Source organism: Ahaetulla prasina, chromosome 8, assembly GCF_028640845.1.
Source record: "Ahaetulla prasina isolate Xishuangbanna chromosome 8, ASM2864084v1, whole genome shotgun sequence".
Classification (NCBI taxonomy): Eukaryota; Metazoa; Chordata; class Lepidosauria; order Squamata; family Colubridae; genus Ahaetulla; species Ahaetulla prasina.
The window spans coordinates 88,731,103-88,747,606 of NC_080546.1; the positions used below are offsets into that span (position 1 = coordinate 88,731,103).

Consider the following 16,504-nt stretch of genomic DNA (forward strand, 5'->3'; position numbering starts at 1 on the left):
CGTGCATAAGTGCACAAACGTGCCTACCGTTCTTGTCCTAATGTTTCCTTTCATTATATCCAATTAATATAGTTGTTACATAATTATGCTTATATTTATGCTTATATATTGTATAGTTATTTTCATGCTTATGCTTATATATACTGTTGTGACAAATAAATAAATAAATAAATAAATAAAATAAATATGTCTCTCTGCCACCCTCTCTCTGTATCTCTCTGTATCATGACCTGTGTTTAACTCATAGAATCATCTATTGCAATGTCCTTCTTGTTGAAGACTACTTCAGCTTCAATCGCAACAATACAAGAACAAACAATAGATTTAAACTTAATGTTAACCATTTCAATCTTGACTGCAGAAAATATGACTTCTGTAACAGAGTTATTAATGCTTGGAACACACTACCTGACTCTGTGGTCTCTTCTCAAAATCCCCAAAGCTTTAACCAAAAACTGTCTACTATTGACCTCACCCCATTCCTAAGAGGTCTGTAAGGGGCGTGCATAAGAGCACAAACGTGCCTACCGTTCCTGTCCTATTGTTTCCTTTCGTTATATCCAATTAATATAGTTATTACATACTTATGCTTATATATATGCTTATATATTGTATAGTTATTTCATGCTTATGCTTATATATACTGTGTGACAAATAAAATAAATAAATAAAATAAAAAATAAATTTAAGAGGTATACTTTTTTTTCTGCTGCAAAGCAAGCAGGGAATATGCAGGTGATATATTTTACAAAGCCATAAACGGAAATCGAAATATTGTGTGAGAGGAAAAAAAAATAACCTTTTAAGCGAACGTTACTCACCGTTTGCCATGGGGTTCTGCTTGATGTACTCTCGCCGTATGCTTATATTTTTAAGCAAACACTGCCGAGCGTGAGCTCTTCTTTCTTTTACAGGATCTTTGGCACACAGTGCAAATATTGCCATGTACTCCAATGGGAGCAGTAATTTTACGAGTGCCTTGTGTAGCTTCTGAGCAAATATCTGCCTCACCTGGTAACATTCATCCTATATGAGGAGAAGACAAGGCCAAGGGAACAATGAAGAGGAAGAGGGCAAACTAAGTTTCAGAAAAAGTGAGAGATGTTAAAAGCCTGTTGATCTATGGCAGGGGTCCCCAATCCCCCACCTGCCACAATTCCGTGGCATGCCAGCAACCGGGCCACGCAAACAAGCAAAGCCCCATCCGCGAGATGCAGGCAGCACGCAAAACCACGCCCCTTCTGGTCCACGGAAAAACCTTTCTCCCTGGAACCCGTCCCTGGCGTCTAAAAGATTGGAGGCCACTGATCTATGGTGTTGTAAGTAAATCATTGACATAATCTACCGTATTTTTACCCCCCAAAAAGAGGCTGAAAATCTGGGTGCGTCTTATACTCCAAATGTAGCCCCACCCAGCTTCTCAAACAGAGGTTTCAGAGGCTGAAAAAAGCATCAGCTGTCAAACAGAGCTTCAGAAAAGAAGCCCCCAAGCACAGCTTCAGAAAAAAAGCCTCCCAACAGAGCTTCAGAAAAAAAGCCCCCAAACAGAGCTTCAGAGGCTTTTTTTCTGAAGTTCTGTTTCCGAGGCTTTCAGAGGCAGAAAAAAGTTTTTTCTGAAACACAGTTTCAGAGGCAGAAAAAAAAAGGCAAAAAAAAAAAAAAGCAAGGCACAGAGCTCACATCCAAGGAACCTGTTGCTAAAATTCACCTCTGGGAACAGCTAATTGGGGGTATTCTGGGAGGCCAATCCACCTGCCAATCAGCTTTTTTCTTATTTTCCTCCCCAAAAACTAAGGCGAGTCTTATACTCCGGTGCGTCTTATACTCCAAAAAATACAGTAATTATTTAATTTAATTTTTGTTTCCATTTCGTGCTTCCTCACAAAAACGGTGCACAGGAAGAGAGAAAGGCAAGTCAGCCCAAACACAAGTTTTATCCTGTTTTAACTCAAATTGCTACCCGCTTCAGACAGTGCCTGAAACAAGAGTTCCTTACATTAATGACCAGTGCACAGAGCTGGAATTGTTCTGGTGTTATAATTTCATGGTAACAGGGTTCCTGGGCGAGCTTCATTATGGCACTGCCAGCAGCCAACCGTAGTCGCGACATGTCTGATTTGCTGCAAACGAGAAGGGGGAAAAAAGTATAATTTCTAAGAAAAATACGTTTAAATCCGAAGACACGCAATTCGGCTGATCACTCTTAACAAAATGTATCACACTGATACAATGAGTTTCTGGTTGAGATGACGGTTATCACCCTCTCTTACAAGTCTCACATTAATGAACAAACACAGATTTTCATTACCAACTTTGGCTTTTTTGTTCACTTAGATTGCATTTTTGTGCTAACATTCTGCGTTGGCTTACAGTTCACAAGTGACAATTTATACCCATAAAGGTAAAGGTTCCCCTCGCGCATACATGCCAGTCGTTCCTGACTCTAGGGGGCGGTGCCCATCTCAGTTTCAAAGCCGAAGAGCCAGCGCTGTCCGAAGACGTCTCCATGGTCATGTGGCCGGCATGACTCAAAGCCAAAGGTACACGGAACGCTGTTCCCTTCCCACCAAAGGTGGTCCCTGTTTTTCTAGTTGCCTTTTTACGTGCTTTCGAAACTGCTTGGTTGGCAGAAGCTGGGACAAGTATCGGGAACTCACCCGTTACACGGCAGCACTAGGGATTCGAACCGCCGAACTGCCGACCTTTCGACCGACAAGCTCAGCTGTCTTAGCCCCTGAGCCACCACGTCCCTTTATACCCATGGGCAGGTCTTATATTTCTGCTAGATCTGAATCAGCACCCTTAGGGTACAAACTCAGCTGCCAATGGATTGGCATTTCCAAATCAAGCTGCGTCCAAGCTAGAAAGTAATACTTCAGTAATAGCCTTCTATTTTTCTTTTCAACGTGGATTCTTTATCATATTTTTCCTCCCTTTAAAGAAGCCCTAAGGTCTCCTGAATCTGTATTCTACAGAGACTAAAATGTATATAGCATAGAACCATTCAAAAATGTTGCATTTCTCATTCACAGTAAAGGGAAATTTGAACAGCTCAACCCACGCTGAACGTTTTCCGTATTCCAAATTCAGCAAGGGGATGCAAAGTAGAGAACCTTTGTTCCCTTGGCCGAACAGATGTCCCTGGCTGCCTTGATTGAGGCACATCGAGACACAGGAAAAGAGATCAGAGCGGTGACACCTGTCAAAAGCCTTGCCTAATTCTCTTCTGTTCCGTCAGGTCTCCTTCGCTGACCAACATGGCTGATAGTAACCGAAGCGTTGAATTTGCAGATTTGGATTGGTTGTTCTTCATCCCCAAGAGCCAACGCACCAGGAGTTTAATGGCTTGAACCTGTTATATAAAAACATGAATGCTTCCGTGAGGAAGTCTGTTTCACTTCCAGTCCTCGAGAATCAGTTCTAAAGAAAAAGGACCGGTCTTACAGTTGCCAGGGCCAGAAAATTTAAAATAAGTAACCCAAAAGCAGAGATGGCCCAATATGGTTCAAAGCCCCTCCAACATTTTTCCAAACCAAGAGAGACGCCACCCTGTTCTCTACGGGGAGACCTTCTGCAACACCTTCTGTTGTGACTTGTCCTCCCTCCTCTCCTCAGCCGGCCCCTCCCGTCTCCAACCGGGCCTGTTATCAGACTCCGAGTCTGATAATGAAGATGAACGGCCTGTCATGCCTCCAGCCCCGGCCCTGGCCCCATGCCCGGAGAGGATTTCAGGAATGAACAAACAAACCCGAAAAACCTCACTCATACCGCATGTGTTCCTTTGGCTCAGCCGTCAGAGGAAGCCAGCCAGGGATTGGAATTGCTCGGGCCTACTCCTTCTGACCCCTCCCTTTCCCAAACAGCAGAAGGCAATTCAAAGTGGGAGGATCCTCGCTTCCGGAGATCTGAGAGGCGACGCCAGCAGAAGGAAGGGAGGGGCAGGCCTGGATAAATGCAGAGTCATGGAGCCACACCCCACAGCCTATATAAAGGACCTGCTTTTGGCATTCCAACCTTGAGTCAAGCAAAGTCTCATGTGGTTTGCTGATATCGGACTCTATCGCTGAAGTCACAACTTGGACTCCTGCCTGCCCTGATAAACCTCGAAGGAATCTGGCAAGCTGCAGAGGCTTCGTTGCCATGTTTGATACAGACTTCCTTGACCTGGTCGCCGGAGGGGGAGTGGAACACGACACCTTCTGGCTTAGAATCCTAGGGCTGGAAGGGACCTTGGAGGTCTTCTAGACCAGGGGTCACCAACCTTTTGGACCTCAGGGACCACTAAATTCATAATTTTAAATCCCACGCACCACTAATATGATCTGCCTAATGACCGGCTGGGTGGGTGTGGCTAGGTGGTCATGTGACTGGGTGGACGTGGCCAACTAGATGTCACTCATTTGGAGGGGTGCCTCGCCAGCTTCTACTCACCCCTCCCCTCCCAGCCACTCCTCCCTCCCCAGGCTCCTTAGGGCCCCAACAGGAAGCAGTTGTTGGAGCTAAGCAGCCACCATGAGAAAAGAGTTGGCAAAAAGAGCTGCTTAGTTCAAATTGGATCTGACCGAGAAGGAGGCTCAGTAGAAGCACTTCACTGAGGACTAGGAGCATAGGCTTTCCAAGCAGAGGGAAGACCTGCGGGAGTGCAAGGCCAGGTACCAGTGCCTGGAGGCTCAGCAAGCTGAGATGGTCATCCAGTTCCAAGATACAGCCCCACTTGAACGAGGCACTCTGGCTCTTCGCCACCAGCGGCGCTTCCCTCCAGCCTTTGCCCAAAGCCCCACACCAGGAGGCTGAAGCAGACCCCAAGTTGGAATTTCTGTCCCCCTCCAACCCCCACAAAAAGACCCCGAAAGGGGAAACTCTGCAGCAACACAAACGTTCATTGCACGTATCCGTCCCAGGGGGCGTAGTTTGAGGACCCCTGATTTAGTGCAGTATAAAAACTGCAAATAATTTTTCTGCACACCACCAAAATTTTCTCGTGGACCACCAGTGGTCCATGGACCACCAGTTGGTGACCGCTGTTCGACTAACCCCTGCTCGAAAGCAAGTGTCCCGATACTATCCCAGACAAAGGGTTGTCTAATCTTTTCTTGAAAATCTCCGGCAATGAACCATCCACAATTTCGGAGGCACTGATTAACAATTCTCACTGTCAGGAAATTCTTCCTTAGTTTCAGGTTGGATCTTCCTTCTGAAAAAGCTTCCACCTGTTGCTTCTTGTCCTCAAGGCAGCCCTTTGAGGATTGAACCCTCTTCAAAAAGCATTTAATGCAAATTTCTCAGGAGAACAGAAAGCAAACTAGCTTTTTTTATCAGACACACCAAATGGAATTTCTTCAGAAGCCAAGATGTCATTTTCCTCTAACTAACAGAAGGTGTATCAATGCTCATGAGTATTTCATAATTAAAGGAACTACATACCTTTGCTAAGACTTCTGGGGAAACCTCTTCGTCTGGAGACCACAATTTCCCATTTTTTTCACCTGTAGACTGCAAGATTTCAAATGATTAAAAAAAATCTATCCAAGACAGTCATTTCGGTACCGATGCGAATCGTCTGTTCTTTCCCTCACCCCCCCTTCCCATCGCATTTGGGGGAAAAAATTGTACTCAACATACCCTATCGTTCATAAGAAGATCTTTCACAATGAAATTTGCAACTACGGATTTCATGGGGGATGCAAATTGGTCTGGGGCCAGCATGGAAATGTGACCCAAGGAAACGAGAGGAGTTATGAGCTGTTCCGGAACATCGGCATTCAAACTTCGACTTAAAGGCTGGAGGGAGAGAAAACAAAAGATTAACTAATGCACGTTAGGGCAGTCTTTAAAAATAAAGGATTGTACTGTCCTGATTAGGTTTATTAAATATATAAACTTCCAGGAATGCAATGCAATGCAATGGAGGCTCAGTTTATTAATACACTGTTGTAAGAGTACATTAGAATAGCTTCCAAAAATCTTAACATTTTGCCTTTAATTTTCCACCTATCAGAAAGTCAAATGCGATTTTTTTTATCTTGCTGCTTGGAAAGCCCTGGTGGGGCAGTGGCTAGAATGCAGTATTGCGGGCTAATTCTGCCAACTGCCAGCAGTTTGATCCTGACTGGCTCAAGATTGACTAAGCCTTCCAAGGTCGGTAAAATGAGGACCCAGATTGTTGACTCTGTAAAACCGCTTAGAGGGCTATAAAGCTCTGTAAAGCAGTATATAGTGCTATTGCTAGTCTTCCTTTCCTTTCCTTTCCTTTCCTTTCCTTTCCTTTCCTTTCCTTTCCTTTCCTTTCCTTTCCTTTCCTTTCCTTTCCTTTCCTTTCCTTTCCTTTCCTTTCCTTTCCTTTCCTTTCCTTCCCTTCCCTTCCCTTCCCTTCCCTTCCCTTCCCCGTCCTTGATGGTGCAGTGGTTAGAATGCAGTATTGCAGACTAACTCTGCCAACTGCCCACAGTTCGATCCTGACCAGTTCACCACCCTTCTGAGGTGGGTAAAATGAGGACCCAGATTGTTGGGGACAAGAGGCTAACTCTGTAAACTGCTTAGAGAGGGCTGTAAAACACTGTGAATTGGGATATAAGTCCAAGTGCTATTTTTATGGGAGTATAAATAGTTCATTTCCCCCGCAAATTAAATTAATTTGATTACTTATGCAATTCCATGGTGTAAAAATCATTAAGTGGGCTCCAATTTTTGGCAGCATTTTTGAAAGCAGTAGCAGAAGGTTACCTCGAAGATTTGAGCAAGCTGGACTTCTTTATTCGAAAATATGGCGTGTATGCAATGGACAGCTTGCTTGGCTTGGTGAGGTGTTCCTCTCTTCGCTTTCTGGTGCAAGATTGGAATAAGGGTTCTGTAAAGACACATAAGTTTCATTCATTCATTCATAAGTTTCTTTCATTCATTCATAAGTTTCATTCATTCATAAGTTTCTTTCATTCTTTCACTCATTCATTGAATTTCTATAGCTGCCCATCTCACTCAATGATTCTGAACTGGCTTACAATTTTGAAAAAAATACCACAGTTGAAAGAACTAAAAAATTTTTTTAAAACAATGAAAAGTATTTATAAATACTCATCCTTACGTGAAATAAAATAAATATTTTTTTGGGGGGGATTAACTAACTACCTGTAAATGGCAAAGTTAATATAGAACAAAAATGGAAAAATTTATTTTAGGATAATTTTTCAATTGTTATCTCATACTGGAAACAAAATGTGAATTAAAAACTAAAATGAAGCGCTTGAACTTTACAAAGTCCCTCAATAAAAACTATTCAGTTGTTTTAAATTTTCCCAATGCACTAACACTTCCACACTTCATTATTGAAAAATACACACAAAAATACACACACACACACAATTTTAATTAATATATTAATTACATTAATTAATTTGTCTTCTCCTTGACTTTTATCAGAAAATCTCAAAAGATGATCACTTGACCCTGGGACACTGCAACTGTCATAAATATGTCAGCTGCCAAGCATCCAAATGGGGATGGTGCCACAGTCCCCGAGTGTGAAAAAGACAGCCGTAAGTCGCTTTTTTCAGCACCGTTGTAATTTCGAACCATCGCTAAACGAACTGTTGTAAGCCAAGGACTACCTGTAATCATCTGCATCAGTAAGAGATTGTTCATGCAGTATACGGCAGAGGTCTCCAACCTTGGCAACTTGAAGACTGGTGGATTTCAACTCCCAGAGAGTTGAAGTCCACCAGTCTTCAAGTTGCCAAGGTTGGAGATCCCTGGTATACAGTACTATAAAAAAACAGGGAATGTTTCATTATTAACATGTTTCATGAGGGAAAAGCAAGTCAGGAGGCACTCACGATCGTATCTGAGGCAGATCGGTCTCTATTTTGTGGCCAGTATTCCTGAATATTTGAATGGCTGCCTCTGCCACCTTGTCGTCTTCCATTCTGAGGCACTGTAGGAGAGATTCGTATGTCTCTGCGGAGTGGAACGAGGTAGGATGTGTGAAAGACAAAACCTATGGATACATATCAAACCAAAAAACAGTTTAATCAAGGCAAGCTGGTTATCCGAAAGAGTGGCACAGGGTTATATGCGTCTAGACCAGTGGGGTGGCCAATTCATTTCCCCAATGGGGCCCATTTGGACTGTTGTGGAGGCGCCAGTGAAGGTGCGTAGGCACGCACTTCAAGCAAACACCACTTACGACTTACAAGTGAGCCCCAATATTTATGTTGTTAAATGAGAAACGTGTTAAGTGATCTTGCCCCGGTTTGGGTTTTCTCTGTGAAGTGAATTACCGCACTTTTTCGATTAGTAACACGGTTGTTAAGTTGAAACGGGCTTCCCCGGGGACTTTTGACTGCCAGAAGGTCGCAAAGGGGGAAGCACGTGACCCCGGGACACCTCAACCGTCATAAATGTGAGTCGGTTGTCAAGCATCTGACTGTAAATCACGTGACCATGCGGATGCTGCGACACGCAGAAGTGTGAAAAATGGTCCGGTCGTCTTTTTTTTTCAGTGCTGTTGTAACTTTGAACGGTCAGTAAATGAACTGTTCTAAATTGAGAACTATCTGTATGTAAATTGGGGGGGGGGAGGAGCAATCCACGTGGGCCAGACAGGGACAGACAAAGGACCACAGGTGAGCCAGAGGCTGTAAAAGGCCCAGGTCTGATCTAGGCAAGCTATAATTTCTTCTCAGAGCAGCTCATTTTTTAAGTCAATGAAACTGTCTTCTAAAAAATAGTAAGAGTAGAGTAGAATAAAGGGAGTTGGGAAGGAGCTTGGAGGTCTTCTAATCCAACCCCCTGCTCAGGCGGGAAACCCTACATCACTTCAAACGGTTGTTCAACCTCTTCTTAAAAACTTCCAGTGTCGGAACATTCACAACTTTTGGAGGCAAGTTATTCCACTGGTTAATTGTTCTCACTGTCAGGAAATTTCTGCTTAGTTCTAAGTTGCTTCTCTCCTTGATGAGTTTCCACCCATTGCTTCTTGTCCTGCCCTCAGGTGCGTTGGAGAATAGCTTGACTCCCTCTTCTTTGTGGCAACCCCTGAGATATCGGAAGACTGCTATCATGTCTCCCGTAGTCCTTCTTTTTATTAAACTAGACATACCCAGTTCGTGCAACCGTTCTTCATATGTTTTAGCCTCCAGCCCCCTAATCATCTTTGTTGCTCTTCTCTGCACTCGAATTTCTAGTCTGAGACCTTTTAAGTTTTCATTCTAAATGTGATTTTATCTTGACCTATGCCAGTGTTACGTCTCACTAAACAGCTGCATCACTTGCTGAATTGAATTTCTAGCATAACCCGAGTCTTGCTGGAAAAAAAAGAAGAGTTTTAAAATACTGGCGAGAAAATACTGATTTTGGACCAAAAATTGTTTTGGAATGGATTGGACCCCCAATTATTTCATATGGGATATTAGTAGCAGAAAGATTTAACATGGAGTACCTTGAGAAGTTCAAGTCCCGAACGGATTGCTGTGTCAGGACTTACACCCTCCTCTTCATCGTCGGCTGTCCCTTCTATTGATTTATTCATCAGCTTTACTAATGCGCTAAAACAAGACATTTCAAAATACAGATATGCTCAGTTACATGAAGAATCACTCTTGTATGTTTCACACATTCAATCTATTCCTTTTTTTTTTTTTTACAACTAATCCATTTATTTAGCAAACCCGATGTTCTCATTCATATCTGACAAGCTTATTTTCACAATTCTCCAGATCAGGGATAGTGTTCGACTTATGACCGTCATGGAGTCTGAGCCTTGTGGCTGTAAGTCAGTCGTGAGGGTCGTAATTCGGGCTACCCACACTGCAAACAGCTGCCCGAAATGCAGTCATGCAACCGCAAGGGAGACGACTATAACTCCGAGCAGTCGCTAAATGGCCATTCATAACTGGAGAACTTCCTGTATTCAAAGTAGCTAAAAATTAGTTTTTGGTTTTGTGTTGTTGTTTTTTTTGTTTAAAGTTGTGCCATAAAAATTGCAACATATACTGCACTTACCTGATAGCTTCTGAGTCAATATGCACGGGAGCAATTCTTTCTAAAAGAAATTTCACCATCTCTAAGAAAGGATTGGTCGGTTGCTTAGGATTTGCAAGCTTCCGGGCTATTTCCCTCTGCAAACAGTAAGGTTTAAGTCATTTGATAATAAGAGGAAAGTGCTCACACAAGATGCTGAAAAGAAATAGTTTTTAAAAATCCTACTGCTCCAACAGTGTACGTTGAAAATAAACACTAATAACAAGAGACTAAAAACACGACCCTTGCAGCATCCCTTTGGTGACGTGATCAAAATTCAGACGCTTGGCATCTGACATAAATATGAGTCATAAATATGACGGTTGCAGTGTTCACTGCAGGGTTCACGTGATTCCCTTTTGCGACCTTCTGATAAAAGTCAATGAGGAAGCCAGATTCAATTTAACAACCGTGTCACTCACTTAACCACGGCAGTGATCCACTTAACAACTGTGGCAAGGAAAGTCGTAAAAGGAGGAAAACTCGCTTAACCAATTTCTCACTGAGCAACGTAAATTTTGGGCGCGATTGTGGCCGTAAGCCGAGGACCACCTCTTGCCTCTCTTGATTCAAAGTGATTTTTTTGAGTTCAGTCAAAATCAACTGGGGGCTTCATCTCCTGTGACTTATTATCATGGCAGAAACCTAAGTTGTTGCAAACTTTTCAGGAATGTTCTAAACTGAAAATGGGCATCGGCCTTTAGAAAAAAAAGAAGAAGAAAAACTTACTACACAGATATCTGCCTGTTTACAGGAACATGTAGGGCTGATTAGCACTTCAAGTTGAGAGCGAAGTTTCTCATCATCACCGAGGACTTGATTGAATTTTTTCACAAAATCCTGGGCTTTTCCAGGATCCGGAAGGTTTTCTACGGAATTATAATGAGAAAGGTGTCAATTCGAGCGGCGACTTCCAAGCGACACTAAAAATGTGATTCTGATCGACAGGTCTTACTTGCTATGGTCATCAGCTTCCCAAACATAGCAGCACTGTTTGCTTCTGACTGAAAGGAGAAGTTGAGATGAGAATTCACGCGAAAGTTTTGTCATGTAACCCCAGGGGTCCCCAACCCCCAGTCCGTGGACTGGCACCGGGCCACGGCATGCCAGAAACTGGGCCATGCAAACAAGCGAAGCTCCACCGTGGGATGCAGGCAGGACGCCAAACCTCGCCCTGTCTGGTCAACGTTAAAACTTTTCTCCTTTTCTGACCCAGCTCTCCAAATACGACAAACCCTCTGTAGTTAAATCAATGATTCCTTTATTAAGAGCAACAGCAGACCCGGCAAAAAGTTTCTCTCTTAATGCTGGCTAACAAGTCTGGCCAACTGGAAGATGAATAGTTGTCTGCCACAGCTATTCATCTCCACCCCCTGCCTTTGATCCCCAGAGCTAGGGTGGGGCTTCGCTAGCAGCGGTGGCTCTTCCGTCCCAAGGACCGGCCCATAGATTTCCACTGCTCTCCTCTCCTCTGCATCATCAGGCACTTGACCCAGATCTTCCTCATCAACCACCTTCAGACCTGGAGGCTGTTAACTCTCCATCTAAGGGCTAACCGGTCCCTGGTGCCCAAAAGGTTGGGAGCCACTGATGTAACCCTTCTCTGACTTGTTCATAAATTTATGAACCGTTTTCAGCCCAACCCACTTTTAAGATTTGACAATAAATGAGTATAGCTGTTTATCAGGTGGTTTGTAAAAGCCAGATTGTAATGTTTTAAAAGATCGCTCTTTCTTCCCATAGTCCATCCATATTTTGCACATATATAGGTAGTCCTCTACTTAAAACGGTACATTTAGTGACCATTCGAAGTCACAACGGAACTAAAAAAAAAGCAACTTATGAGTTTTTCACACTCATGACTTAACAACTGCAGGGAATCATTTAACAACTGTGGCAAGAAAAATCCTAAAATGGGGCCAAATTCACTTTAACAAATATCTCACTTAGCAACAGAAATTTCGGGCTCCACTGTGGTTGTAAGTCGAGGACTACCTATAGTGTTAGTACTCGTTTGCCCTTGTCAGAAAAGACATCATCAAGATGATACCATATTGTTCTCTGCGCCATAGATTTTCCCATATTTATATCTCATTACAAAGCTCTTCACAGGCAATTATTTTGAGACATGGTACCGTTCAAAGAACAAATTCAGAGTTATTTAACACAGCAATTTTAAGAGAACAGGGAATATTAACTTTCTAAAATACAGCAATATTAAAAAGCAAAACATGCAAAGTAAGAACAATGATGTTATTTTTGAAACCTACGGTGGGTGTTTTATGCAAATCTAGCAATTCCCGCATATGACTCCTAAGCATGTTCTGGCACTTCCACATTTCATTCAGTGCCCTGGGCATAAAGACATGAAAAATATATTAAAACATGTGTGGGGGGGGGGGTTTAAAAATGTGACTTCATACATAGCATATGGAGTTCCATGGCATTCTCCACCCAGCAGCTTTTTAAAAACGAGATAGCTCTTCCACCCTCACTAATGTCATGTTTTTTTCAAAATTTATGCATATTTGAGTCCCAGATTCCTATCTTTTCTTACTTACTTAATTTTAATTCAGACTCCCACATGCATTTACGCCAAAAAGATCTAAGTATTCCTATCGCAAAATACAATTTTTTTAAAAGTAGTTCTGAAGAACAGCAGGCTGCCTTGATCGGAATTCTACTGAATGGAGCTAGTGACGTCAACGCACTGGCCATCGCACCAGCAAAGGAACTCCGCTGAGCTACAAGGCATGTAACATAAAACGCCCGCCCACGGAATATTTAAAAGTACTGGTGAAACCGATTTTAAAATGTAGCGGTTGTTCCAGTCGAAGCCATACTCACTTAACAGCATTTGGATCTAAGCTAGCATATAAATAATATAAGCACTTCATCCTCTCTTCGGTTTCCAAATTATGAGGAACGAGATACTGAGCAAAGATTTTCTCCACCAGCAATCTGCAAAGGAACATAAATGCAGGCATTGTTTAAACTGCTCAGAGTTTAATATTTAAAAGTTTCTTAAAAGGGGAAACTGTCCTACACATGTACATAGGGAAGAGCAAGGTCTGCAAGGCAAAAAGGCCAAGGAGAGGCAATCTATTCTCATGATATATATGAAAAAGTGGGATATTTGATCATACATCTGCCAGATGTCAGTGGCCAGCCGTGTAGCTGGTCTCTAATAAAGAAAGGATGGAGGGAAGGTCAGATTGCTTTGTGATTTTATTCTGGGGAAAGAGCAGATCCATTGGAGTGGGGCAGTGCCCTAGAGGCGTAGCTCTCGCCTCACAATCAGGAGGCTGTGAGTTCGATCCTAAGTAGAGGCAGGTATTTCTCTCTCTGGGAACAATGAGAATGTATCTGCTGAACAAAACTCCGCACTGGCGACAGGAAAGGCATCCGGCCAGTAAACACTCTGCTAGCTCCACCCAGTTGCCCAGACTCCACCCCACAAGGGATTATGGGGTCGTTAAAAGATGATGAAAGAACAGATCCATTCACTTACTTATCATCAATGCTATTCTGATAATATATGTGCAAAAGTTTATCCTTTATCCAGCTGACTTTCTCCGCCGCATCTTTTCCAGCTTCACCATGAAGGCAGTATTTCTTGTACAGCTGAGCGAGTCCCATCATCGCTTCTTTTCTTACCCGCCACTTAAAAAAAGAAGAAGAAGAAGAAACACAAGCCCAAGGAGGTGATGTTACAAACAGCTTCGGCTTAAAAATTAACGACCAGGACACGTCAGAAAAGTTGTAGCTTGACTTACCACAGAAAAAAGTCACCATTCTTTATGTTAAAAGTGTTATAAAAACCATATTGATGATTGAGATCGTCCAAAAGGTGCTATTTCAAAAGGCAATTGGACTTTCTTGTTTTTTCTTTGAAGACATTTCGCTTCTCATCCAAGAAGCTTCTTCCAGAGCTGAGGAAGCTTCTTGGATGGGAAGTGAAACATCTTCGAAGATTTGAAAAAGCATCTTTGGGACACCCATGACTTGGATGACTGAGAATCTCCAGAGACAACTGAGACTATAACTTCTAAATGATTAAAAACAACACAGCTCAAAACCTTTTGGGAAACTGCTTTTATTTTGAATAACACGCTGCAGCAACGGTAGAAAATGATCTCACGCACGGAGGACAGACAAGAAATATCGGTTTTTTATTTGTCAACATAAAACAGTTCATCGATTTTTATATTCAGATGAAAGGGGGCGCTGGCAATTGACCTCTCCTTTCAATAACTGCCATTCATTTGTAACACAACAGCATGACATTTCTTTCCATCCACGCCCTCAGAACATCCAGGGCAGGGATCTCCAACCTTGGTCCCTTTAAGACTTGTGGACTTCATCTCCCAGAGTTCCTCAGCCAGCTTTGCTTTGCTTTGCTGGCTGAGGGACTCTGGGAGTTGAAGTCCACAAGTCTTAAAGGGACCATGGTTGGAGAACCCTGATCTAGGGGAGCCTCTAATGTGGAAAAGTGTAGGAAATTGTAAGATGCAAGTGACTTTACCCGCTTATCCAGCGTCCTTTCTCTGACAAAACCAAGGAGCTGGTCATTGACTAAAGAAAGATCTCTTTTGCCCGCAGTGATGATTGTGACAATGACATCGTGGCGGATGGCTTCTTCTGGATCATGGGATCTGACTTTTAAGTATTCTATTTCAAAAAAAACAAAAACACAAAACGTGTATAATTTCTACTGAAAAATACTAAGTGTTCATAGCCTGAAACTAAAGAGCAAAACCTTTAAGAATATTAAATGATGCAGAACACATTGACAGTCAACATTATTTAGAGATGTCAACAGAACCCGTTTCTAACTGTAAGTTCAGGAAATACATATAAAAGTTAAGCAGGCAAGTAACTAACAAAGGACGACAATGGAAGGTCTGATTTGTAGAAAGCCTGGTGCACTGAGTTGATAATGCGGTTGGATTTCACAGATGGATTGATAAACACTTCCTCTTATTTTATAGGTTGGGTGGTGCAAGATATAAGCATCATTAACGTTTCTTATTCTTTCTATTATTATTATTATCATCAATATTATTATTATCATCATCATCATCATCATCATCATCATCATTATTATTATTATTATTATTATTATTATTATTATTATTATTATTATTATTATTCAAATCTAGACAGTATACTAAAAAGCAGAGACATCACCCTGCCAACAAAAGTGTGGATAGTCAATGTTATGGTTTTCCCAGTTGCAATGTATAGCTGTGAAGGTTGGACCATAAGAAAGGCTGAGCGCCAAAGAATTGAGGCCTTTGAACTCTGGTGCTGGAGAGGACTCCTGCAAGTCCCTTGGACTGCAAGGCGAACAAACAAGTCAGTCTTAGAGGAGATCAGCCCTGACTGCTCTTTAGAAGGCCAGATCCTGAAGAGGAAACTCAAATACTTTGGCCACCTAATGAGAAAGGACTCACTGGAGAAGAGCCTAATGCTGGGAAAGATGGAGGGCAAAAGAAAAATGGGACGACAGAGAACGAGGTGGCTGGATGGAGTCACTGAAGCAGTAGGCATGAGTTTAAATGGACTCCAGAGGATGGTAGAGGACAGGAAGGCCTGGAGGAACGTTGTCCATGGGGTCGCGATGGGTCGGACACAACTTCGCAACTAACAACAACAAAATTCTATGAAGAAATATATCTCCAACATGCCTTTTAAGCCTCATAATTAACAATACTTTGATTATTATCAAACCAGTGCTGTATCTCCACATTATTTCTTTGAACCTATTATCCTCAATTCTTCTGAATTAAGATATCTTACCAGTGAGGTCTTTTGCTAAATCTGGATGGTTCATTAAACAATGACTTGCAAATTTCACACTTTCTAATCTCACAGGAACATGAATATCATTGAATCTAAAAGAGAGGAATGTATAAATCCAAAATTATACTTGGCTTCAGTGACAAATACAATAAACTAAATATGCTTTTATGAAAACAAGACTTTCAGAATGCTACATACAGCAAATATATAATCCAACATACTGAGCGTCCCACACAATAAAGTAAATTGAATAAATAGAAAAAAAATAAGTATTTTCAGTTTAAAACACAGAAAAGACAGGAAAATTAAAATGGATAATTTTTATCCAAAACCAAACTAGATTTCTTAAAATAAAGCAAAAAGTAATTACTATAGTCAGATTTTCAAGGTGAATGCAAATACAAATATGTATTCACTATACAATACATGCATATTATTTCAAGGAATGATAACAGCATAATGGATAAAACCAAGGGAAAAAAATCTATTCGGCTAAAACATGGAAATTATAGATGGCATTTCAATTTCAAAATATGTCATTTACTGTAATACAATAAATACACATAGTATTCACTGTGTTACAAATTTTATATAGGGCTTTTAAAAACAAGTAAATGTTTTTTTTAAAAAAAGGTATCCCTGGGAAAAAATGGCTAAAATCAACCCAATCAAATATATAAATTAG

General features: G+C 41.8%; 1 protein-coding gene across 3 annotated transcripts in view; it reads right to left on the reverse strand.

Annotated features, from left to right (window-relative positions):
* The window catches only part of PDS5A (PDS5 cohesin associated factor A), a 64,005-nt gene that overhangs the window by 16,449 nt on the left and 31,052 nt on the right, over window positions 1-16,504 (reverse strand). For all 3 annotated transcript variants that reach the window (XM_058192461.1, XM_058192462.1, XM_058192460.1), the window contains exons 10-25: window positions 15,817-15,911; window positions 14,540-14,685; window positions 13,526-13,677; window positions 12,862-12,975; window positions 12,285-12,366; window positions 10,970-11,018; window positions 10,744-10,883; window positions 9,997-10,112; window positions 9,434-9,539; window positions 7,830-7,990; window positions 6,724-6,847; window positions 5,623-5,781; window positions 5,425-5,493; window positions 3,216-3,352; window positions 1,997-2,120; window positions 822-1,026 (exon numbers count right to left, since the gene is read on the reverse strand). In XM_058192461.1, coding sequence (XP_058048444.1) covers window positions 822-1,026; window positions 1,997-2,120; window positions 3,216-3,352; window positions 5,425-5,493; window positions 5,623-5,781; window positions 6,724-6,847; window positions 7,830-7,990; window positions 9,434-9,539; window positions 9,997-10,112; window positions 10,744-10,883; window positions 10,970-11,018; window positions 12,285-12,366; window positions 12,862-12,975; window positions 13,526-13,677; window positions 14,540-14,685; window positions 15,817-15,911 — 1,979 coding nt within the window. The remainder of the gene's footprint in view (window positions 1-821; window positions 1,027-1,996; window positions 2,121-3,215; window positions 3,353-5,424; window positions 5,494-5,622; window positions 5,782-6,723; window positions 6,848-7,829; window positions 7,991-9,433; window positions 9,540-9,996; window positions 10,113-10,743; window positions 10,884-10,969; window positions 11,019-12,284; window positions 12,367-12,861; window positions 12,976-13,525; window positions 13,678-14,539; window positions 14,686-15,816; window positions 15,912-16,504) is intronic.